Source organism: Halyomorpha halys, unplaced genomic scaffold (genome assembly GCF_000696795.3).
Source record: "Halyomorpha halys isolate HHAL.00 unplaced genomic scaffold, Hhal_1.1 Scaffold748.1, whole genome shotgun sequence".
NCBI lineage: Eukaryota > Metazoa > Arthropoda > Insecta > Hemiptera > Pentatomidae > Halyomorpha > Halyomorpha halys.
The window spans coordinates 11,699-38,414 of NW_027111006.1; the positions used below are offsets into that span (position 1 = coordinate 11,699).

At 28.3% G+C, this 26,716-nt stretch overlaps 1 protein-coding gene across 12 annotated transcripts in view; it reads right to left on the minus strand.

Annotated features, from left to right (window-relative positions):
- LOC106685837 (serine-rich adhesin for platelets) overlaps window positions 1-26,716 on the minus strand; it is a 103,961-nt gene that overhangs the window by 6,813 nt on the left and 70,432 nt on the right. For 5 of the 12 annotated variants that reach the window (XM_014428772.3, XM_014428773.3, XM_014428770.2 and 2 more), the window contains 21 exons: window positions 23,693-23,837; window positions 22,508-22,676; window positions 20,996-21,091; window positions 20,494-20,692; window positions 19,620-19,799; window positions 17,759-17,930; window positions 14,080-14,223; window positions 11,614-11,812; window positions 10,361-10,574; window positions 7,204-7,386; window positions 6,908-7,115; window positions 5,830-5,923; window positions 5,584-5,748; window positions 5,168-5,275; window positions 4,972-5,053; window positions 4,669-4,878; window positions 4,247-4,352; window positions 3,934-4,168; window positions 3,568-3,700; window positions 2,869-3,043; window positions 824-961 (listed from right to left, as the gene is read on the minus strand). In XM_014428772.3, the coding sequence (XP_014284258.1) occupies window positions 824-961; window positions 2,869-3,043; window positions 3,568-3,700; window positions 3,934-4,168; window positions 4,247-4,352; window positions 4,669-4,878; window positions 4,972-5,053; window positions 5,168-5,275; window positions 5,584-5,748; window positions 5,830-5,923; window positions 6,908-7,115; window positions 7,204-7,386; window positions 10,361-10,574; window positions 11,614-11,812; window positions 14,080-14,223; window positions 17,759-17,930; window positions 19,620-19,799; window positions 20,494-20,692; window positions 20,996-21,091; window positions 22,508-22,676; window positions 23,693-23,837 (3,355 nt within the window). Of the gene's footprint in view, window positions 1-823; window positions 962-2,868; window positions 3,044-3,567; window positions 3,701-3,933; window positions 4,169-4,246; window positions 4,353-4,668; window positions 4,879-4,971; window positions 5,054-5,167; window positions 5,276-5,583; window positions 5,749-5,829; window positions 5,924-6,907; window positions 7,116-7,203; window positions 7,387-10,360; window positions 10,575-11,613; window positions 11,813-14,079; window positions 14,224-17,758; window positions 17,931-19,619; window positions 19,800-20,493; window positions 20,693-20,995; window positions 21,092-22,507; window positions 22,677-23,692; window positions 23,838-24,266; window positions 24,392-26,716 lie in introns of those variants that run through there. The other 7 variants (XM_014428778.3, XM_067049094.1, XM_014428771.2 and 4 more) reach the window with 7 other exon arrangements.

Below are 26,716 nucleotides of genomic sequence, written 5' to 3' on the forward strand. Positions count from 1 at the left end.
TTGGAAAAACAGATAAAAGTGATTGAATTGTTTCAATAATGCATAAATAAAAAAATTAAAAAAGTAGAGAAAGAGCTGGAATCCACAAAAGACATTTCTCTGGTACAAATTCAATTTGAGGGCCTGTAGAGGTGTAAAGTATCTCGAACAAATATCAGGCATTGTGAAAATTTCCAAAGATATATTTTAGGTATCATGAAACGGATATAAAAGGCACCCCTAACCTCTTACAACTGCATTCGATAAAGTGTAGTCTATTAATTTTGGGGAAAATACAACAAAAGTAATGAATCCTTTAGGATGTTGTGTTGGTATCAGTGAAAAAGTACATAGCATTAATTCTTATCTTTTAAAGGTTATGAACCTCCAAAAACACAAAATGACTTTTAGATTAGTAACTTCAAAATTTATTTTTTTATTGTTGTGTATAATTTCTTGGAGACATATCCTAAGAACAGAGTCACAATGAGAATAAATCTGTTTAAACAAAAATACAATTTGACTTGAATAAGTTTCTCATTTATACACAATGGTCTTTTTTTTCTTAACCTCTGATCTAATTTACAAAATGATTGTGATAGCTTTTCAGTTAACAAAAGGAGCTCGCCATTTCAGCTGAAATTCTCATTTAAAGTTAAGAAATTTTGTTTTGGTTCTGTAGTCTTAATGTAGAATTGCAATAATTATATGCATGCATTTGGCCACAACACAATCTCTTGAATTTTCATCATAATTATCAACTTTTCTCTTTTAGTATTAAGACTATATTTTATAAAATGTAGAAAATAAATAAGAATTTTAAAAAACAAAAACAATTTTGAACCTTTTATTTTCTTGGTCTCTTCCTGAGAGAAGCTCCCATTTACGCTGAAGACTCCTAAATTTTCCACCAGTTTTTTTATTTTCTTCATCTGCCTCGAGTGACTCTTCACTACCAGTTGACTTTCCCCCAGATTCGATCCTAAAAATGATAATATGAAGAAAGCCAGTGAACAACCTAGAGGAACCTAAGTGAAATAGAAGCATGCCAGGCCAAACAGAAGATGCAATGGAATTGACAGTACATTTAGAAAGCTCAACAACAATAAACATAGCAAGTCAACATGCAAAAAGCCAATAGGAAAGCTATAGAAATGACACGAATCTTGATGAATACAATATACAACTATTTACAGAACAAAAACCAAGGTTTACTTAAATCTGAAAATATAAAATGATACACTGGAATTTTCTTCAGTAGAACTCAAAACCAGAAGTCTAAATATATTATCAAAAACAAAGTGCTTAACAATAGCTATTTACAGAACTACTAACAAGACAAAAAACAATACCGAACATAAGAACTATTTCTAAAAATTACACGTTTTTCTGAAAGTTCACTTTGATTAACCACATGATTCTTCTCATAAAACAACCAATATAAACTCCCACCACAGACCACAGATTCAGTCTTCAAAACCATTTTCTTGTAGTAAACTTCATCCACACCCTATCATGTTTTTCTTCCTATATCTCTCATTCATTATTTAAATAAATTTCAAGTAGTTGAAATGGTAAGTTGATACGAATAAATATATCTTTTGTTTCAGTTCTTCTTAAGTTCTAGCCTTAAAGGTAGATGTATGCGTGATAAAAATCAAAATAAGATTTGCCTTTACTTTTAACGAGACAACCCACATCATTAACTGTATAGATCAAGGAATGCCTAAGTAGGTTACTCAAAGTTATAATAAACCAACTGCCATAATTGAAATCAAAGCTAATTACAAGCATTATTCTAATTACTAATTGTCTAAATTTATTCATTATTCTAATATAAATATGGTAATTTAATACTACTGAAGTAGGATCAAAAAATAAGAAGAATGACTTGGCTAATAGTGCAGTCAACAAAAGGTTTTACGAAGAAAAAATCATGGAAGTTTTTCACTCAATAACTCTGTGTTTTTGAGGTCACAAATCCAAATTTCAGGTTTGCCACCATACATGGATGGAAAAAAGTCCAATATAGGGGGATTCAGGATAGATAATACTAAATAGAATAGACATGTTTTGCAAGAAATTTGGTTTATTTTGATTTTTCATAAAATTTTCTTCAACAGAATGTTTAGTTTCTAGTGAAAAAATAAAAAAAAAAGTTTCAAAATTTGTTTTTATCTATTTTTGTAGTAGAACCGAAGTAGCAAACAATAAATTCAAATTCAGCTTTTCAAAGAACTTTAGATCACTGGACTAAGGGAAAAGCTAAAGAGAGAAAAGGGTAGAAGTCCCCCTCTTAATAAACCAAACAAGAGAAATTGTACTAATCCCAGATTGGGACATCCCAGCTATTTCTATCTTTGAGAATATACCACAATGCTCACTGAGGAGTTACAGACTCAGTAAGTACAACACGGACATTATATGTAATCAGACCACCAGGGCTGCATCTGACTATGGAAGCAATCAACAAATGCTCAAAAGCTAGGAGAGTATTCCAGACGAAGCTGAATGACAAAGGAAGTACAAAACTATATCTTTTCTTTTATTTTTAATGGGAAGGGTCCCACTTCTTAAGATGTAACTGAGTTTAACAAAAGCGAGAAATCTTGGACTTAAATGAAACTAAGAACCATTGCACCTTAGGTGAAGATTTTGGCTGCAAACATAAAAAAACTATCGGGATGGTTATCGGACAGTGCTCAACAAACCCTTCAGGCTGCAATTAATTTTTGGTAAGGAAAAACTAATAAACAAGCTAAATCAAGACGAGCAGAAAAGAAAAGTTAAAGAAGAAAAGAAAACTTCAAAAGTAGAAAAATCGATGGCAAAAAAAGTAGTCTTCTAATCCCTCATGCAAGCATAATGATATAATAAAGGAATAATTACGTTTTAGATTCTTGACTGTTAGGAGACTGAAGCCTGTCATATGCGGATGCAAGTCTAGATCCAACATGAACGGTACTCCACCTCTTCCGAGCTGTAGAAGCTACATCTTGTTGTGGTTGTCCGGGGTCAATACATGATCTCGGACGTGCATTTCTGGTAGGTTGCTGCGGAGTTTCTAATAAAAACAGACATAAATAAAAAATTTAAGTTTTGGAAAAATAAATAATTAATCTAGAGACAAAAAAAAAACCTTAAATGCAAAGTATAATGTTTGTATGCAGATTTCCTTAGGATTGACATTGAGATGTTTAAATAAAAAAATAATATAGTTATTACATTTGGTAATCGACGGAGAAAAATAAAATCAAAGTGTTTCATTACAGATTATGCCTGAATTTAAACTTATGTTCAATTTGTTACTACTTACATTTTTAAAAATAAAATGAAGATAATAAATTATAGTGTTCAATAAAATAAAATTTTAAAAAAAGTAGAATTCAAAGTAGGTAAGTTTTCAAGTTATTTTTCACATAACATTATTAACAAATCATATCAAAAAATAATTATTTTAAAAATAGATTTAATTATTTTTCCTCTTTCATAATTCTTCTTAGTAAATTTTTCATACAAATCCTCTGAATAAACAATTTCACAAACTTAGTTTTGTTTATATAAGTATATTGTATTAATGAAACTCACCAGAAGCCAGGGAATGGTCTTCACTGGATGTAGTTCCAGCGCTGAGACCACTCTTGATAGACTGAACAATTTTCTTCAATAGTAGTGAATCGGTAGTGATTTCTGAACCTCCTGATGGTGAAAGAGGTAACTTCTAAAATATAATAAACAAAACATTGGAATTACATTTTTGAAAGGAGTTGATATAAAAACAAAATAATTAGAAGAAAAAAGTATAACATGAGTTACTTTTTAAAAATGTACAGTTTTCCTAAACTTATCAAAACTATTGATGTAATAAACAGAGGTGTACTACTGAAGTTTTATTTTTTAGTAAATTATGGGAAATTTGTGGAAGACAGCATAGAACTCATAATGTGAACGCACACTTACAGCAAGCTGCAATAAACTTTCATGAAGAAGACGGGTTTCATACAACAAATCTAAATGGAAATCAACCCTTGACAAAGGCTTCAGAGCAGCTAGTAGTGAATCTGTCAGTGAGCGAGACTTAGCATGACCTCTAGATGCGGACAAGAAAAGACTCTCTTCTGTATAATGTTTCGATAAAATACTTTCTCTCGTCCTTATGTATGACATCCAAGCATCCATACCATGAACACTAAAATATAAAACACAATGAATTAAACCGATAGAAAGGATTTTTCACTACTGCTTTTAAGGTTTTCATTTCCCTTACTTAAGAAGTCCAAAAATGAAAGCATTAAACTTGATGAGACCTTCTGATAGAACATCCTCGCTGTTTAATTTCATGACCAATTCGTGAAGAGCCCTGGTCATCGGACCTATAAAAATTTTTAAAAAATGTCAATCAAAAACAATAAAAAACTGAGTCATCTTTAACATTAAGTATTATTTTTAAACGTACAACAATTAATTATTATCAAAGAACATTTTGCATCACGTAAATGATATTATTGTCGAGTTCTACTAATATCCAATTCATAGCTAAACTAAAATCGACCAAGGATATGACATTGTCATCTATAAGACTAAAATCTGATGGAGATGGGGATTCTAGTATTATAAACAGTGAAGGTATTATAAAATTGTAGGAAGATATTTTATAATCCTAAATATAACAAAAAGAATAAAAATTACCTTGTTGGGCAGAAGCTTCGACAACTTGCCAAACAGAATTACCAATTGGACCAAAAGCTGTTTCAATCTTGGGCCTCAGACCATCGGATAGAAGAGAGTATAACGGAGGACAGAGGGAATCCAAAACAGTAGAAGGTAATGATTCGTGTTCTCCCTCACGAGCAACTTCCAGAACCTTTTCTACGCCTCGAATAACCCTCTCCAGCAGTTCTAAACAGTAATATATATATAAATTATTTAATTATTAAAAATAAAATCTTTAGTAGCTTAATAAGGCAAGGTATTACATATCACATTACTAACTTTTTTTGTTGGTAAAATCGTAGCGGCTTCTGCAACTTTCTTCAGGGAATTGTTTCATTTCAGAAAGTCCACCTTGTTTACACTGAAAAAATAAAAAGTTCTTAGATGTCTAAGGACCAAATACTTAATAACTTATTTGACACAATTAATTTGGAGTAAATATAAAACAGTCGATAATAGAATGAAGATAACTCACATGATATCCCTTCTGATAGGTTGGTGAGTTAGGAGGAGTGAGTTGTTGATCTCCTTTATCTGCAAAGCTGACACATTTTCTTCCAGTCTCACTTAAAAATTTACTAACCTGAAGGAAAAATTTAAAAATTTATGTAAGTTGTAAGATGATTTAAAACTAAATACAGCCTAAGTTAAAGAGAAATTCTTTATAAATACTTTAGTGCTTTGATTACAATTAATAAAACATTTTAATACTTATAATAGATTTCTTAAATAATGAACAAGAATGTTTTTTTCACATTTAATGGTTAATTTTTAATACTTACAGTAAAATATTTATTTTGTATTTCATAACTATGAGTGCATGTAACATATAATGTCTACCAAATTATTCAAAATATATTTTCACAAAATTTAATTTTGCATTTCTTTTACCTGATCCCTCAGTGTCCTGATATCTTGAGGCTGCCAGGACACATCGTTGCCACTCAGCTCTAGAAGTTGATCCAGCCTGTTGGCGTGGGCCGATGGTGGTGAGTGGGGTCGTTTTGTTGTATCTCTCCACCAATCGTCCCAGCATTCATTTGTTTCTTCATCTTCCTAAAAGTAGAATAAATTTATGATTTAAAATCAGTAACCATAGGCGTATAAAATAAGCATAATTTGAAATAAAATACAAACCTTGTGTTGTTGAGCTGGATAAGACTTTCTCTTCCTTGCTGTGTCTGCTTCATTAATATTATCTTCAAGAGCCCCAAACTCAAACATGCTGTACCTAAGGGGAGAGGAAGAAAATTAAAATTATAATAAATCTATGGAGAAAATTTTTACAAAGAATTATTAATTATAATATGCTACAGTAAACTTCAAACATTACAGGAACTAAACTCCTGGATGAAATTAAAATATTATAGAAACAATAATTCTTCATCAAAATCTGTGATTTTATTTTGTGCTTCTCGAGCGATTTCTCCATACAGAGATTACTGTCGATCAGTTTATTAAACTATATTCTGTTTATTAATTAACAGAGTAGTCAGAGACTATATAGAGTAGACTAATAAGGACTAAGACATCACTGATCAAGCAAGAGAACTGATTCATCCGGAGTGTATAAAAGATAAAACCTCTAATAATAATTCAATTCATATATTAAATAAAAATTAAAATACAATACAAAATCTAACATCCAGATGATATATATATATCACTATATAATGAAGTAAAATTTATAAGGCCAATTTAAAATGATTAAAAAAAAAAAATTCTTAAGATAAAGAATGTCCAAGTAAGTGAATTTTGGGACATACAAGAATGGGGTTTTTCCCTAAATTTGTTTTATCAGTAGAGCTACCATCTAGGGTAATTTGAACTAAATAGGAAGGATTTATTTAAACTTAATGCATGGTAGGTTTTCCTACTTAAAAAAATTTTTATTTTAACACAATAAATTTAAGAAATTAAATGATGCAAATGATCTATAAGTATATAGCATAAGTCAAAAGGTCAGATATTTTGTTTAAATTGACCAAATTTAGTGTTTTTACATGTTATTTTTATGGCTGTTTAATCCTGAGCTAGTTGAAAAGGTTTCTACTGTATATGTGAGTGAATAAATAAATTACTTGTTTTTTAGTTGTTTTTTTTTTTTTTAAAAGAAATATTTACCAAAAGAAAATAGTCTAGAACATTAAAGACTGAATAAAAGAATAATAAAAAAAATTCTAAGTAAATCAATAGAACACATAGTATTTTTTACCTTTTTCCTTCCTGCCCCCTCCTTGTTCTTCTCTCTTCACCGCTATAATTGTACACGTACAATGGATTATTAGCTGGGGTGTTGCAAGCAGGTGTATTATTGGCAGGACCACCCGACTCAGAAAGGAGTGTAGATGATCCTCGATAACCCGAAGAAGGAGCAGTTGCAGTACTACAGCCAGAGCTGTTAACATTGGTTTTACCAGCAACTGGGGGGAAAAATACAAAGCATAAATTTAATTAAATGTAGATTTTATGAGTATTAAATCTAATTTGTACTAAGATTAGATATCTTACAATTCGGTGTTGGGGGTGGGTTGCTTTCTTTTCCTGGTGGTGGAGTAGGGCTTGTCAGAAACGCTGGTTTTTCAAGCCTGTTTCCTGAGTGTTGCCTGACCTGAGGTAATTCACAAAGAAGAGACCAGTATTCGGAAGGAAGCAGGGGTGTCAAACTCGACCAATCCATCACATGATCAAGCCCTAAAAAAACAAAAAATAATATAAATACTTTTTAAATATAAAAGTTATTAGCTCTACATAATTCATATTAGTTATGCAAAAGTAAGCGTTTAATGGTCCATTTGATAAGGTATTAGACTCCCAACTTAGTAGAAAATTGCTTTTCAGTTTTATCAATCCTAAATCTACTCTGGAGTTGGGATCGAATCTATGGCACACCCAGGTTCTTTAAAGTGAGGATTCTTTAATGGGTTGGGAAGAAAAATTACTGGTCTTCATTCTTAAACTTTTATAAGCACTGGTTAAAAAATAAAAAGTACAGTACTTCCTGCAAAGTACTTGGACCAGAGACAGTTAAGGGTTCCAGATATACAGGATTTCTTTTTATGTTAAATTAGATCTGAAAAAATAATTCATTAATAATGAATTTATTAAAGAAATTAAAGGATTATTTCCTAAATAATTATTTGATGAAACAATCTCAATCAAGTGATTGCCTTCTTAGAGTTTTCAGAACAACACACCCCTGAGTCATGGTGAAGATGGAATACTGCCACTACTAAGGCAATGCAGAATAACACTGAATGTAAAAAGAATGGTCAAAATAATGTATGAAACAAGATTCAAGGGAAGAAAGTCAAGAAACATTTAGGATGATGCTGACAAAGAGGCATTCATCAAGAGAGGAATGGACTGGAATGGACATGGCCAGCTGGTACAGGATCGAAACCCTGGATTATGCTTTATATGCAAGCTACTCAATGGTAGAAGAAGTCTGATTAAGATGAACGGGAATCTCAAACAAAGAACTATCTATATTTATTTATAGAAATAATTATTAGATTAAATTAATTGAAATAAAGTAATATATATCTGAAACAATTATTTCAGAAATAATCATCTGATAATTACCATTTCATTATTTCTTTATTTAAGAAAAACTTATTTCACAAAAATGTGAAATCATTATTTCTGAAATAAGTCCATGAATAAATGAAATATTATAATGATAATTTGCAGGAAGAGAAAGTGTTAATCTGCAGTTTGTCACAAGTAAAGTAAACTTAAGGTCAAAAAATCATATCCACTCACTATAATATACTATACCAAATCCAAATTTAAACAATATAGTAAATAAAATAAATTATATTGGTCAATGAAGACAGAACACCATCAACTAGTTATTAATAACATCAGTTTATAAAGTTCAACTCACTAGGATGCTCCTTCAGTGGCCGTGTGCTTTTACGATCAAGATCGCTCATCACACTATAAATGATATCTTGGCTACCAAAAAGTAAGTAAGACTGAATTGATGAATCATGATAGATAAAGGAAATGAGTCATGAAATATTCATGTCTCTTAAGGATATCATGAGTAGATGTTTGTGAGGACAGGATGCTTATAAAGCTAGTTAAAATATAAGAGAGTGCACCAAAACAGAATTAGTAATATAAAAAAGAAGTGATTTGAAAAGATAAAAATTATGCTCTTAATTGGATTTTTTGTCCAACACATTCGTTAAAAGCTACAATCAATATTAAAAAAGTTTTATTTAAGAAACTGAAATTATTTAATGTTAAAACGGTAACAAAAAATGTGGCTTAACATCTCTTGAAAGAAACAAGGCCCATATCAGTAGAGTTACCGGTAAGATGGTGACTAATGTTTAGAGAAGCATGTGCATGTTTAATTAATAAGGAAACAGAGATAAGATATAAGGTCAGTAAAGAAAAGAGATAATAAAAAAGATAATTTATTCAGAACTAATAATAATTTTAAAAACCAAAAGGAGAGTTAAAAACATCTTAGTACAACAAGTGAATTAATATAAAGAGCTGGTTAAATATAAGTGGGTATACCCAACTAGAATAATATCACTAATATTTAATAGTTGCTAGACAATTAACCAGTTGCAAGATATCAATAATAATTACTAATCAACAACAAGAACTAAAAATAATAATAATAAATAAATAAATAGAAATTGATTTAATCCTGAAAAGCAAGCTAAATGTTCTTATCAACAATGCAACAGGTTCCCTAAATTCTTAAATCATTTATAACAACTAAGAATAACATTTAAATCGCTTTTTCACTTTTTGCCAATGAATAACACTTAGCTTTCTTGCTTGGCAAATCAAAACCAATTTTTTTTTTTTTTTTTTTTTTTTTTGCACTAAGCTCATTATTGATATCCAGTTTTAAATTTAGCTTACAGGTGTAGAATATTGCATTTCAAAACAAAAATGAAATTTATAATTATTGGAGAAGTTTGTTATTGCGTAGAAGATACTACACCATAACCCCTGATGAAGACCTGAAACTCAGGTCGAAACGTCAGTATAAAATAAATAAATATGGTTTTGTTTATTTATGTTATTCTTTGCTGACCGCACCCCCAACAAACTTCTCCAATCATTAATCTACGGTCAACTATCTTCACCTCATTAAGAAATTTATAATTGCTTTTCTGCAGAAGATACAAAAGAACCTCTTTTAGTAAATTCCTTTAACAGCAGAACTTACTTAAATGGAAGTTTCTAATTGAATTTGCCTTTGAAAAACAAATACACCTATTTAGTTACCCTACTTTTTTTCTAAAATTAATATTTTGATTCAGAAATGGAACAATAAAATGACAATAATTAATTCTATTTTGAAATTTAGTTAAAAAATTAAAAAACTTTTTGAAAACTTAGTTACAATTATTATCCTGTAAAAAAAAATTTTTTTGAGTAAAACTAATTCAATTCAGAGAATAAATAACCCCTTTTTTAAAAAAATATTTGAACTATGCAGAAGGCAAATCTTATGATGAGGATGACTTGATTATCTAATAATACTATATTCCTTAACACTGAATTTTAAAAATATTTAAACAAGGAAGAACGAAAAAAAGAGACAAAATCAAAAAGCTTAAAAAATCCTGGTCAAGAAATTAATGATATCTGTAATAAAAAAAATAGACCAAAAACATTTATTTTACCATACCTTTTTGCCTTAAACTTTCCAAGTCCCTCCTGGTAATCGTCCTGTGAGGTGTGGGATCCGTGACACTGGGTGGAGTTCCTGGACTCCTACTAGTATATTTGACAGGAGCAAGAAGAACACGCTCGGCTGAAGGACCGCCTCGCAAAAATCCAAGATCAGGAAGAGTATAATTTGGGTACAAGACGTAAACAGGTTTCTTATCTTCTTTACTAAACTGAAAGATAAAAAGAGTATCATTACAAAAAAATAAAGAAAAATAAGTCATAGTTAATTTAATAACTTGAAAGTTGGTCATTAAAAAAAGGTTTGCTGTTATTCATTACATTGTTCATGACTTAAAAAAGGAGGAATTTGTAAAACATGAATGATAATAACATTATTCTATAAGAAACCAAATCTCCAAAATATTCTTTAAGAATTTAACCTTTAAAAAAGCTAGTGATACCAAGAACTTCAATTCTTAGAAAATTTCAGTTACCATGTTGTACGACTAAACACCTTGCATATGTAAGATCATATATTAAATGAGTCACAAGATGGACAGTATAAGGTTTATACCATGATAATAGTATACCAACTATAACGTCTTATATTAACTCATCAGAATAATATTTCTAATCTGTTTTTATGATATGAAACAATAAATTTTATATTGCTTACATTCTTATCTTGTTTTTAATGTTCTCTTTCAATAGTTTCTAATTAATTGTAGATTTACAGAGAGAGAATTAAAATGGATTTGACAAGAAATTAAAAGTTGAAGCTCACACTTCACTAGCTATAATCGAACTGCATCCACTTTCAGCTGGAGTATATGACAGTGTTGCTTACTACACTTTGACATTGTAGTTTCTTCTTCACTGCTTATAATTTGAATACAATTATATTTGGTTTAAAGCAGTAAACAGATCATTACTATTTGTAGTATTTTAACACAATAACTTTTTTTTCTATTATAGAATATTATTATTATTATTTCTTTCTATAAAGTAATAAAAGAAACCAAAATATTATTTTATAAAAATTAAAATCAGTATAGGTTTATTACTTTAGTTAACTTTTTATGATGGTAAATAAAATTTTAGTTAAGTTTTATTAATCTACTAACATGTAATAAAAAAAACAAAAAAAAAACCTAAATTTAAATGAAAATAATCACACAATTTCAGTTACAATTCCACAATTTTTTAGATTAGAACATTATATATTTAAAGATTGACATAATAAAACAAATATCAAACCAATGAACTTACCTCTTTGCTTGAGGGCTCTCGTACTGATGTCTGTATTGCCCTATCAACAGTATGAAGAGGGCAGATTTTGGTATCTCCAGTAACAGGATCTGAACTGTTAGTTGCTGCGGAAAATTCTGAAACTCCGCTCATTACAGTGCCCGTAGTAACTTTAGTAGGAGTGTCTCTTTCAATACTGTTATTGTTATTTACATTAAACCTATAATTAAAAAAACAATATTATAAATCAATAGATAAGTAATCTCTCTAATCAATCAAAAAACTCCATAATATGTATCTTAATAATAACACAGAAATAGGGTGATTTTAAAATTATAATATAGTATGCCATAACATTTAATACATATCTATCATATCGTTAAATGGATTTGAGAAAAATGTATTAACATGATTTTTAGTTTTCTTAGAAAAACTTTAGTTTTTTTCCTAATAATTAAGAATATGTTCCTGAAGTCTTCTCAGTAGTAAAACAACTTAAAGTTTTTTGTATAATAATAAATATATATTAAGTACAGTAAAGTTCATATAACATTTTTCATAGCTTTGTGAATTAATATTTGTAAAAATAATTAAACACAAATTTGTACTTTAAAGATATCAATATGAGATGTATGGTTAACAAACATGTTTTAGATAATTTTAAAATAATAATAATAGATAAATGAATTTTGAAAAAAAAAATTTTAAAAACTCGAACATCAAAAATAGGAAAACATGATATGCGAGTGGTACACTAAAAAAGTAGACAGTATTTAATCTGCATTCCAGAGATCCATAGGGTTCACCTAGTTGTTGTCTATATAATTCAATTACCAATAATATAATTTAAACTACGGTAATATTATGCATGCCTACATAGAGTACCAAAAACACTTTCAGCTGTGCCATAGGTGCAATAAATAAATGATAAGTATTAATACAGTAGACCCTTGATGACGATTGCTACATGTATTTAACAACTGTAAATGAATAAATTATTGAAAATGACACATAATCAGCATAAAGATAAAAAGAAGTTGAAAATGATTAATAAGATTTTAAATTCTGCCTTTCTTTACCAAAAATAAAAACAGATAACATAAAGGAGAAAATGATACTAATGCATTATAAAAAAGTTATCAATGATTTATTTAAATACATCATACTATTATTATTGAGTCTATCTTTCATCAGCTCTGCAAAGTTTGTTCTATTTATCACATACCAACTTTCATTTGATGGATATGTTAATCTAATTGAGCCTCTATAGTTTATCATACACTAAGGTGTTTAACATTACAATAGATTGTTGGATTTCTGAGCGTTCAATAACTAAGGAAAGGTAAATACAAATGCATGAGTACTACAAAACTCAAATTATTTTAAAATGAGACTTAATTATTTCAAAAAGTAGGTAATATACATTAGTAAAATAAATTTTATAAATGCTGCAAATTGTTAAATTTCCGAATTAAAATTAAATTATTAAACTATGGCATATTATTTATATAATAATTTATGAAAATATAAATACATGTACATGATGCCTGTAACAGTTTTAATTTTGAAAAAAAAATGGGATTAATTAATGAATTAAATTTTTTTTATTTGTTTACTCTTGTATTGTGTTTTGGTATAATGATTTAAAACAACTTAAAACATTCCTTGATTTTTATAAATAGCCAGATTTGGGCACATGAAACGTACACTTTGATGACTCCAAAACAGAATGGTGGCCGATGAGAAGCTCTAATTTTCAGGATCAACATGGAGTATGACATAAGTTTTTATTTATTGATTCTACGTCTCTTGAAATGTGAAACTCTAAGATTTTTCCCCCTCTTTTCAATCAAATTTATATTTAATTTTTTTAGATTAAAAACTTTGTGATTGAAAATTAATCAAATTTATATAATTACAGAAGTCCAAACCAATTCCAATTTCATTTTTATCTGAGAACTATATTTAAGGAGTTGTTTTTTCTAGTTAAGACTGTTATCTATAGCAATTTCATAACTTTGACACACAGTGGTCAATATGAAATTTTATTGGGACCACATGATCCATGTATCACACTGTTTTTGAGTTCAGTCTCAAGCAGCAGGTTCATCTCGTTTTCACTTTCCTTAATAGATATACAGTAAATTATTTTATTTTCAGTCATTATTAGTTGTTATCCTCCAATATTAAGTTGAAACAGAGATTGTCAGATTAGTGGATGTCTCTGAGCGGAGAGTATTGGACAATAAAACTCAAATATCAAGAATTTTCATCAAATAAAATTTGGAACACATTGCAGCTAAGAATTGTAATAATAAACTGATAACAATCTAATTGTTACATACAAATGTTCTTCATAATATTCAATGGGAAATCATCAGTCACGTTATTCTAATTAATAATATAAAAAAGAGACTACAAAAAAAAAAAAATTATCAGGGGTCTACTGTAACGAAGAAATTAAAACATGCTAGTAGAGTTACACACTTGTTAGACGAAGCAGACAGGGAACAGGTACATATAGATGGTGACTTTGAAGAAAGACGTTCGACACTGCTTCCACTTTCTCGCACAAGACTATCTTCGTAACATGCAGATAGACTTGGAGAATCGGAATCTTGTCTTTCCGCTCTAATGAATTAGTAATATTAATGCCAAACCATATATTTAAAAAAAAATGTTAAAGGATTAATAAAAACATAAATTGTACTACCCATCAGTGCATTGACGAGATTATTATAAGTAACAAAAAAACTTTCATTGTATTTATTGATTCATACACTTGTGTATTCATGTCACTGAACTGAGGGTCAAAACTACATTTTTATTGTTTTAGTGAGGAGGTGCAGATAGTAATTATAGATAACAAATCAAGAAACTAAGTGTTAACTATTATAAATAGAAAATTGAATCATACCTGGTTGCAATACATGAAATGTCAGTTTTGAAAGTGACAATAAAAAAAAAACTAATGAATATCACAGGAATTATTTAATTAATAATTGAAGCTAAAAGCAGTTTCATAATTTCAGAAAAAAATCTGTTTAAGAGTAAAACAGCACAACCTCGAAAAAATCAATAATTCCAATAAATAACCTCTTTATGAGACCTTGTTTAAACAATATCAAAAAGTTTGTATGTTTTACTTAAAATGGGTGATAAAATTCAAAATATCTTCCAAGAATCTATTTGTATGTTGGAAGAATTGCATTGAATACAAGAAGTATATTTTGGTTAGTTAAAAAAATTAGATCACAACAAAATATGTTCTAATAATGTAATTTAGAACCTTGATATTCCATGAGATATAACCAGATATATTCTATAATAATTATAAGTTAACCAGATTCCACTCTTTTTTTTACGACCCCAAAGAACTACTTATCATTAATTAAATGTCATGATAATTCTTAAAGCAATTGCAAACTAATAATAGTATGAAGAAAATTTTAATGTTGTAATGTATGCTTTAATAAATACATTATTTTATTGAAGTTAATCAATGTTGTCTATGCAATACAAAAATTGTGGTTCTGAACCATACTCATCAAAAAAAGTTAATAAAAAATAAACCATTGAATATCTTTTGAGGTGGAAATGAAATGAATGCGTGCATTTATGAGGGATTTATCCTTACATTTTAACAAGAAACGGATGTAACAATAAATCAAAAGGTTAACAAACCCATTTAAAAATTCCCCAAGTAACGACCAAAAGAACCACTCAATTATGAGATTTTTAAGTGCGAGGAAATGCTTCTAATTTATGATGACACTTACTCCTCAAAATAGAATTCTGCCTGTCTTAGTATCAAAAGCCATAAAAGCTTCTTTAATAAGGTGTAACACTTTCGACCTGGAATACAGTTGGGCTCGGAAAATGTAGAAGTTGGCAAAGATGTTCCCAAATTTCTAAAATAATGAAAAATTAGGCATAAGAGAAAAGGGAAGCTCATTAGATTTGAGAAAAAGGAAGCTGAGGCGAAGCTGAATTAACAAGAGACTGGACAGATGGATTCGGCAGAGAACGATTTCTATTCGCCACACATTTACAGTTCAGCATGTGTTTGGTGCGGATGAACCATCTAAAGCTCATGTGAAAAAACAAAATTGCTAATACAACATGCCCTTAGTCACAAAAGCACATCTATTGATTATTGTGCCAGCAATATGATATAAAAGGCTATTAAAAAGAAAGTGTAGGAGATACTTGTCGAATATTCAGGATGTGATTTACATTTAACTTTCGATTAGTTAAGATGAGAAATATTTAATAATAATATACATGCAAATATATTTATTCTGTATAACCAGCCTCGCAGCTCATATGACTATTATATGAGATGACGCATAAACTTCAAGCAATTATCAATCAGCAAATAGAGTTATTACTGCTGATTTTGGAAGCTTGATACAGGTGAAAATAAAAGCATAATAATCTGTGAATATTGCATATTTGATAGAAATGAAGAATTGACAAAGAATTTGATATCCTGTAATTTTTATGGACAATCAAACCAAACATAATCTACAGAAAATACAAGTCATGCTTATGATTTCACACTTTGATAAATTTAAGAACTTACCAAAATTACATAAATTTATAAACATTGAATGAAATTTTATGATTAAATAACATTTATTAACAAAAATTTAACACAAAATGAATAAATGTAATAATTAATAACCATAAACAAATCTATCATGAAATTTTGAACTAAAAAAAAAAAATAAATAAATAGGTCCAGAAGTATTCATAAGAAAAACTAATCTGTATCTGAATGAACGTTTTTAAGCAAAAAACTTTGAAGCTATATTTTGAGTATCTCAGCCTTTATTATAAGAAAATTCCATAAACCATGGGACTAGTAGTAAGTGTAAATGTAGCAGAACCAAGGAAACCTGTTAATGTATGGGTTAACATAATGTACAAAGAGCATAGGAAATTCTTAAAACAATGGATTTGATTATCTCCCTCTCATTTAGAGAAAGATAATGGCTTAAGTTACCTTAAAAAACTTGAATACAATGATATTCTGATAACCATAAATTAAAAGAAAAAAGAAAAAAAAGCTTTAGAACAAGAATCTGCCAAGACGAATATTTGATAACAAAAAAAAATTGAGTATTGTAAGAAAGTAAGCTTACGAAGTACAAGGCTAGTTAAAAAAAACTGTAATAATGGAAATATGATACTATGCAATGTGATACAATAGTAAAGTTATCAAATCAATCTCTTTAAAGAAACAATAAATAAATAGGAAAAAAAAACATACAAAACTGTCCCGATTTACAACTAAAATACAAAACATTTTGGTTCTTGTTTTTTTCAGCTAATAAGAACATAATATTGTGACAGTTAACCAACTAAATCAAAAAAATATTACAGAAGTTCAATTTTTCAGACCTCCCAAGTTCAGTAAATTGTATGAAATTAGGTAAATAAAATTTGGTATGTGATCCTTATATAAAAATAAAAGATGTTTCCACTTTAGTACCATATATACTACATTAACTGAACTCCAATATGCCAAGCAAAGTAGGAGACACATAGGAACAGATAATATAACAAAGAAACGAAGTAGTTAGTAGAATATTTTACTAAATGGTCGATAATTCTTTATTTATTTTTTCTTCCATAAATTACACGTTTTTGTATTTTTTTTTTTTTTTTTAGACAATATTCATTCAATAAAAAGAAACATAAAACTTCATTACAAACGGTGTAACAAATTTTAAGATGATTAAGCAAGAAAGAAATAGAGAAATAACTACATTCACAGCTTAGCGTGTTTATAAGGTTGATAGTTTTATTATTCTGTATATTTTTGGATTATAATTTAAATTAAAAAAAAATTATTAGAATTGGATTTCCACATATAAATTAATTTCCCCTTCCCTAGTTGATTTTCTTTAATTAGGACTAAAGAAAAACAATCACATGAAAATAACGTTGTAATTTATGATTGTAAAATCATAAAATAAATATATATAGAAACAATTTAAATAAACAAAACTTTATTTCTGAATTTCTTACTTAATTGTTGAATTATCAACATGGCAATACTCGGAAACTGCTGCCAAATGTAACTTACAAAAATCTGAATCAGCCTTTCTTGCATGCACAAAAAAATAAAATAAAAAAATAAAGTGCGACAAACTCTTACCTGTTGTCAGATGTTTGGTCTGCGGAATTGGCCCTCTGTGCTATGAACATGCGAAGGAGACTAAAATTTCCACCTTGTTTAGCTCCAGAGAGATCAGGACCACCACTACCACTAAAGCTTTCTGATGTAGCAGAACCGCTGTTCTGAATATCATAAAGTTTTACACAACCTCCTAAAATAAAATATAAGAAGAGTAAACTTAAGAAAATATGGTGAAAAAAACACTTTGCAACATAAAGTGATCGAACATTTTTTAATTTTATATAACAAAAAAATATAAAACCCTGAAGTATAAATTAAAATCTCTAGACCAAGTTATAAATTGATTTTCCAACAATAGAAAAAAGTGCATTTAAAACCGCTGTTCTGAATATCATAAAGTTTTACACAACCTCCTAAAATAAAATATAAGAAGAGTAAACTTAAGAAAATATGGTGAAAAAGACACTTTGCAACATAAAGTGATCGAACATTTTTTTAATTTTATATAACAAAAAAATATAAAACCCTGAAGTATAAATTAAAATCTCTAGACCAAGTTATAAATTGATTTTCCAACAATAGAAAAAAGTGCATTTAAAAAAAATATATATTTTTAGATTTAGATAGAATCTTAAAGCAAAAGATTTAAAATTTATAATATAAATAATTTTATATACAAACCAACTCCATTTATATGGAGAGCAACTAAGTAATAAGTGAGAGGGAGTGAGAAAATATTATAATATTAGGAGAGCAGCCGTACTGTATTGTTATATTAAATATGACAGAGCCAGAATATTTAAAAAATGAAAATAATGCATTACATAGAGGTATAAACTTTTGTAACACTAAAAATTTTAACAGTTTTTAAAAAATCCTTAAAAGTTCTCACTGGTTCACTTCTTTGCTACGATACTGTGAATAAAGCGTACACTAACCAGAGAGTCTCAATAAATCTAGCTAACACCTGCACATAGTCAAGTTTTTTTCTCCAGCATGAAAACAATAAAAAAACTGTTGAGCTTTATCTAATAAATTCATTTCAATTAACTTATTGACCTAATCTCCATAAAAAAAGGTTACTATGTGTTTTTATAGTAGTTATGGTTTCGAACAGCTTCTCTCCACCTCTTCAATGAACAGATATTAAGATCATGATTTGAGATTTATAACAAATTCATAACTTTTTTTCCCCTTAATATGGAAGCACGGTTAATTAATAGTACTGGTATTAAAACAAAAATATAACTTACTATTTTAATTAAATATCACATTCTTTTCTTGGATGAATGATTTTGATCAACTAAAATAAACTACCCAGTAAAGAAATATAAGACTAACAGTTACAAAACATCAGTACAAATTATATAAATCAGGAACACTATCTCATAAAATGATAACACAGACGGAGACAACCACAAGATTGTCAACTCTGGAATGATTCTCTATTGAAGATAATACTACTCAATAAGAAATAATTCAAAGATTTATTTGACTAAATATAAAAATTACTGCTGCATTCTACTAATGAACTAAAACTCACTCCTACAATTACTAAAATGTAGGCAAGTAAAACTAAATTTTATTTAAATATAAAATATTTTACACAAAAACTAAATTAACTTTAATAATTTAAAAACATTATCTAATGCATGCTTATTTATACATAATGATTAACTCATTAAAAAAAAAAATCCAAACATATTTAGTTTACATTATTTTAAATTATTATTTAGAGCATATTAATATTAAAAATAAGGAAATAAACTGAATAAGAGGGAATCTGTAGTTGAAATGGAAAAATTTGTTCATTAAAAACTTGTATCAATTAGAGATAGATAAAGATGAATGATATTTAAGTTGAGATGAAGCAACTAACCAAGAGCTAATGACGCAGAGAGGCACGGGGCCCCTTGCCCGAGGTCTGGGAGGCTAACAGTCTTACTCCTTGATCTTTGTCCTCTAGGGCATTTCCTTAACTTACTCCAAGTAGTTGTCGGTGCATCAGATGCAGCCATTTTTGTTTCGGGTTTATCCTCTACTGACATCATACTATCTCCTAATAAATAAATACTAAGGGCTTAGTAAAATACACTATGTTAGTTTATAAATAATAATGAATTTTTTTTTCAATAAACAAATATAACACTAATAGGATTAGTAATTTAAAAGATTAAATAATACAATAATTTTTAGTGGTTTCAGAATTTAATTCTCAGTGTTCCCGCAATGTTGTAGTTATGGTTTTCACACAAATTTTCAATAGCTACTTTACTAGATCTGTATATTTATATTTAATTTAAAATGATTTTTGGAAATGTCAAAAACTGGGGAAACTGTTGTCTTATAATGTTGCCAAAAATTTTAAATAAATAAAGTTTATAAAATGCATGGCAAAATACAGCCGAACTTCCCTCAACAGTTAAATAACATGGCATTCTATGTGTTAAATTAATTACAAATTAAAAAAAAATCAACTAATTATAACTAATTCACTAAATATTAATTAAATAATAATCTTTTTCTAGAACTAAAACTATTATTCATGCTTTTTGCACTAATCATCAACATTAACATTAATAGGCTTAAATATTTGATATGTATATACATTTTTTTTTTTTAGTTTTTCTAATGTAAAATTTATAACTAAAGTTACTGTAGAATACTATTTCTAAAAAAAAATAATTTTGCTAAAGTTTTTAAAAATATTTTAAGCCTATGACTTAAGGTCTACTATTATCAAGCAAAATTACCAGTATCGGTATATTCTGATGTTTCGCCCATAACAGTAGAGCCATGGAATGCAATAGTATAGTTAGTCTTGTTAGCTTGGCAAGTAACAATCAGTTGTTCACCTTCATCTAGGGAATCAACGCTATAATTTGGGAGGGTAGCTTCTCTGACGGGCGAGAACAGAGGTTCTGAGTGGCCCAGGGACATGGATGATTCATCCTGTTACAATTAAGAAATACCGTTGAAATATACATAAATTATAAATAAAATAAATAATATAACTAAAAAAATTAGCAGTTCTATCAATGAAAGATAAAATATAGAAATAGCATAATTTAATGGTTTACAATCTGATTATCATAACACTGATACAAGATATATCAATAAAAACTTACGAAGCAACACAGGTTTTATATTGTATAATCTAACGTTAGTGGATAAATAACAGGGAGGTTGAACTCAAATTGTTAATTTCTTAACGAAGGATGAATAATGAGAAAAAAAAAATAAGGATAGACACACCTGAGAACTAGTATGTGGACTTAAAGATGAATCAAAATCAAATTTCACCATTAAGGAGCCAGAAACACTGGCAAACATTTCTCCCTGCCTTTCAGCCTACAAAATAAAAATTAAATAATAATAAGAAAGCTCACAGAAACCATAAAATAAAAAAAGAAATAAAAAATAAAAAACATAAAAATCATTTAACAAAAAAAAGAAAGAAAATCAGCCAGCTTTTCATTGGCTATTAATAATTAAAAGTTTTAGTAATTAAATTAAAGAAAGTAGAGTCTCAGGAGTCTTATATATTGTACCACATCTGGTTTCTGGTAAATCAACTATGCAATGTGGCTCAGCCTAAACTAGATGCCATTCTTTACAGGGTCAACATTCTTCTAAAGTTTTTTCTCTCATGTATTATTAAACTATTGGAATCCATACATGAAAAGGTTCATGTCTCTGAGACATAATTTAGAACTGGCCCAATTAATAATGCAGAGATTTTTGTGTTTCTCCACAGCAAATGGCTTCTTGGTGTTTTTGCCAGATCAAAATAACACCTATTTGCTGTGGTTATTCGTCTTAGTACCACAGGGCTGGGCTAATTGCCAACACCCACTACGGACCCTAGATGAACGAAATGATTTACAATGTCAAATGTGTAACATCTAAATGTAACAGTGGATGGTAGTGGCCCCACAGGGGATAGGCAAATATATTTTTGGTTTTATCTGGTTGATTAGCAAAATTATTTTCTGTTCTGCTACCTCTATTGCTAGAAAGGCCCTTTTGAAGACCTTCTGCGAACTGGCTAGATCACTGAATCTGCAATCAGGGTCCCTTATCACCTTCTTAAATGTAAATATTAGTAATTTAGATAAAAAAAACTGAAATTGCTTGAAATAGAACTAACATTATTTCTTGAAGATAATAAAATAAGGAAATATTAAAAGAAAAAATTATATTGCATCCTTTAGTATAACTAGCATAGTTAGAATAAAACACCCAGAGTTCAAGATCATTTAAAAAAACTAGGATCTACAGAATAGGTGGTATATATTAAGATAGTTCTAATTAAATCAGAGATGCCAAACGTTTTTCTTTCTATTTATAAAATAATAATAAAAATTTAAAAACCTACTATCCTCCCGTATGTCAATATCGAACCCCCTGTGTGCCACATTATGGCACTCATGCCTGGGATTAATAAAGATATATGACAGTCAATTGTACAATATTCTTCATATCCTCAATTGTATGGTTTCACTTTTTTTTTAAATTATATTATTTTAAAAAAATTCAGTAAATGAAAAATTAATTTCAAACACAAGTAGCATATAAAAAATAAAGATTCCAAGGAAGGTGGGATTTTATTTTGATCAGATTGGATCATGAAGCTGGTTTGGACAATTTATAGATCATTATACTTTTTATTGCAGAAAAACATCAGGAAAAACAAAAAATCACTTCCATAATTAATTTAGTAAACAATCCAATGCAATAAACTTCCTAAATGAGAAAATTATTTACTTGTATTTCTGGGCAGCAGATAGCAGGAAGTGTGGAAAGTATTTCTTGTGCAGAATAATCTTCCATATCAACTTGAGCAAGTTGAGAATCAAGATCTCTAGCGAGCTCATCGTAGCAGGATGAAAGAACACTGCGATGGCTGACTTCTCTGTATCCATAATCAACACACCTACAAGTAAAATGATAATCAAAATTAATAAAATAATAATTCTATGAAAGGACATGTTTAAGAGCTATTTTTCTCCCTAAATAATGCTGATTAATTGTAAACATTTTTATAAGTGGAACTAATTCCAAAAAATAAATATTGTAATTTAACAGATACTTTATGAAAAAGTCACCACATTGAACAAACAATATACGCGCTGAATAACTACCTTTAGTATAAGTTTTGGAAATGTTAACAAACAGTTTTTAGTTTGGTACTGGAATGGTGAGAGTCTCATCATTTGATTTTATTCTTTTCTTTTTTCATCTCTTAATTTGTACTTTCTTTAATATTTCTTCTCTTATTTTATCTCTTATCTATATGTTACTATTACCCTTTTCATTTACTGTTTACAACCTTAAATTTTCCTTATTATATTTTACTTTTCATTGTATACCCCTGTTATTTTCCACCTATGTTTCTTCCTTTTTTTTTTGTAACTATGTCAAGTGTTTGTATCTTTTTTAGCCTTAACAAAGCCCTGCAACGTGGGGCGAAACATTGGCTCAATAAAAATAGTATAATCATTTACTATTTGAGTTTTTTTGACCGCACCCGGACCATATTCCATTCAGTTTTTAATTTCAAGTGAATTATGTAATATAAATGTAAAGTATAATACTAGGTAAACATACATTGAAATTTCTACAAAAATTTCAAAGCTAATAACATTATTTATTTAAGAGTGAGGGTTACTGAATTAATAATAAACATATTTTGGGAGCTGATTACAAATAAAATTGCCAATTTCTATAAAAATATGTTCAAGCTTTTACACATTAATTATATGAAATATCTTAAAGTGAACTATAAGTATTGTAAGAAATATACAAGTGATATAAATAAGAAAATATTATTGATGAAGTAATCCATGATGAAAGTAGTAAGCAAATCAGTAGAAAGAATAATTATAAGCAATTCATCAAATTCTAGCTTTACATAAAAAATACAATAAATTCAAAATAATCTTTCCTTACCATTGGTAATCTGAATTATCTTGTATGAACTCTAAATCAGATGTATTACTAGCGTAACTTGTTTCTACATTATTTGAGTTGCAGTCAGAAGCAGGACTTAATGAAAGATCATCAGCAGTGTTCATACCACGACCCACTGCCAGACCTGAAATCAAAAGTTAAATTCATTAAATTAAATAAATTGACAACGTAAAATTAACATTTTTACAACAAACAATGATAGCGATTGAATGTTCAGGATCAAATGTCTCTACATATCAATATAATTAAATTTATAAATAAGAAACAAGAAATAACATTGAATTATAAAAAAAAAAAAAAATCTTTTAAGAATTAATTTTAGCTAAGTATAAATGTTTGTTGTAAAAACAGTTAACACTGAAATTTATATATGTTATTATTACTTCAGTATATAGCATTGTTATATGCAAATAAGTGATAAGCTAAAATCTCTGCATCGGTGATTACAGATAATTAAATATTAAGTAAACAAACATTTAAAGGTCTATCATAAATGTAAACACTCTGAAAAGAGTGCCAGACGAGAAAAATAAATTAAAAAAAAAAAGCTTACCGGCTAAAGCACATAAAATAAACATAAATAAAGCCAAGCAGTTTGTTTGAGCAAAACATAACTTTAATTAACAAAATTCTATCAACCAAAGTGAAATCGAAATATAACCTCCGTCCTTGTTATCATTCCATAAAAGGAGCGGTTCCATACAGGCCAATGCTACCGACTAACATTTCATCTTCATACTAACTATTATTCAAAACATATTAAGACGTTCCATTAATTCATTTAACATTGAAGAAAGATTTAGGTACGACGTTATTTTTTATATTAACAAGCCAATCATTCATAGATTACTTCGGAGTCAAGTAAATAAGGTAACTCCAATTAAGGAATACAATGAAATTGTGACAGAAAAATAATAAAATTGATATTCATACTAGCTTTTATTGTCATATCAAAATGAAATATTCTGAAGTTAACTAATTTTGAAAACTGTCATAAATCAAGGATTCACAAAAAAAAAATGGAAAAAAAATAAGCGGAACAAAAAGACAGACATAAGCATACGAAACAGCTTTAAAAAAATCATTATCTAACGCCAAATTTAATAAACATTAAAATAATTATAGAGAAACGTTGATCTATTGGAATAGAACGAAATATTTTAAGCCAGATTACATACTTACTTGTATTTAACTTTAAATACTGCACACATCTTAGATCTTAGTATTAGAAGTTTGTGTACCTTTATAATTTTTTTTTTTTTTTTACTAAGACAACGGTATTGAATCTAGAGGCCAGAAACTATTCAATCCATTGACTAAAATCTTTCCTAAAAGATGTTTGTCCAAGAACTATTTAATGATGAAATTTACCAAAGAAATATTATTATGAAATAAAAGCTTTGGAGATGTTTCTTATCTAACAAGTATCAATTTTAATTGTTCGATTCATCAATTCGGTTTCAAGAAATTTGAGATGAACGATTGACATTCAACACAATTCCACTTCAATACATTTCACAAGCATTAGAAAACGTAAAATATATGAACTACACCAGAAATAAACCAACTCTAGGCTATAGGAATTTTCGTCAGAATTAAAATCATGGTTCTATTAAATGGTTTCCAAAAATTACAATATTTTTCCCTCTGAGTAATTTGTACTAGAAAAAGGTATATAATATGAAAAAAATAATCTTTTAGAAATCGCACAAACAGTGACCATTAAATAACTATTTATGGATATCGATGAAAAAAGTAGTTAAGAAAGGAAAAAAAAAATAGAAGGAATATTTTATTAATAAAAATAAGATGTAGGAGTAAGAAGGTTACCAAATTACCCCGAAGGAAAAATAAGCAGAAAGTATCAAGATTAATGCCTTCGAATAAAAAAAATATTAACAATTAATTTTTAGAAGATTCAATTAACCACATTATACTAAAAATAAAAATTATCACGTTTATTTTATTTTTTAATTGGATACTGAATTGAATAAGTGATGAAAATAGTTGACAAGTGAAAATTTCATAACAAAGGTATAAATAAATACAATACATTTGCTATACGTTAATGTGGTCGTATTTTCATAAGCCCTTAGCAACCTCGCTACCACAGCTGAGTTCGAATTCATTTTTCTTAAAAAACAATATATCACAAAAAAATAGGAACCATCGAAATAAATAATGCAAAATAAATTAGAATTAAATTGTAAAAATATAATTATATGTAGGTTGCCCAAAAATCCAAAATATGTTTAAAATCTAATAATTATTTCGGTGAGTTTTAGAAAATTAATCTTCTTTAAAATATATATATATATATATATATATGTAACAGATATACTCCCATGACTTAAAAAGCGTTGAATTAAATCCAAATATTTTTCTCAAGATATCAAATTTCGGACGCCAATTTTTCAAAAATGGCGGTGTTGTTTGGTTATGAATTGATAGCAGAGTGCCTTTTCAATCATTTTAAGACGAACAGAAGTAATGGCGTCAAAAAATTTCTCTGGAAACCTCTTGTAAAAATATATTACATCAGATGCGGAGTGCATGATGTGCAATTAGTTTATATTTTAAACAATTTTCTGGATTATTTTAAGAAAAGAAGAAGCTAACAAAGAGCCTGGTTACCTTCACACTCAATATTTTAGGAGCAAGGACAGGGCCGCTCATATTGGAGTCATTAGACCGAGAAAATATTTGAAGGAACAATGAAAGTTATAGATAAAATAAAAATAGTATACTTATTGTTAAATCAAGTATCAAATTTAAGTTCCCTTTTAGTATTTAACCACAATTCTTCCTTTTATTTTTTTTAATATAATAATAAATAGCATATTACATTACGAAAAATTCAGGATATGGTATTAAACTTGCTAGTTTGTGTTTTCCACTGATTGTTTAAAAAAGTGGTCTATATGTATGGAAGCAACTAGAATTTTTAATAAACACAGTTGACGTAACAATTGTTAAAAACTAATATAAGGAATTTACGATATT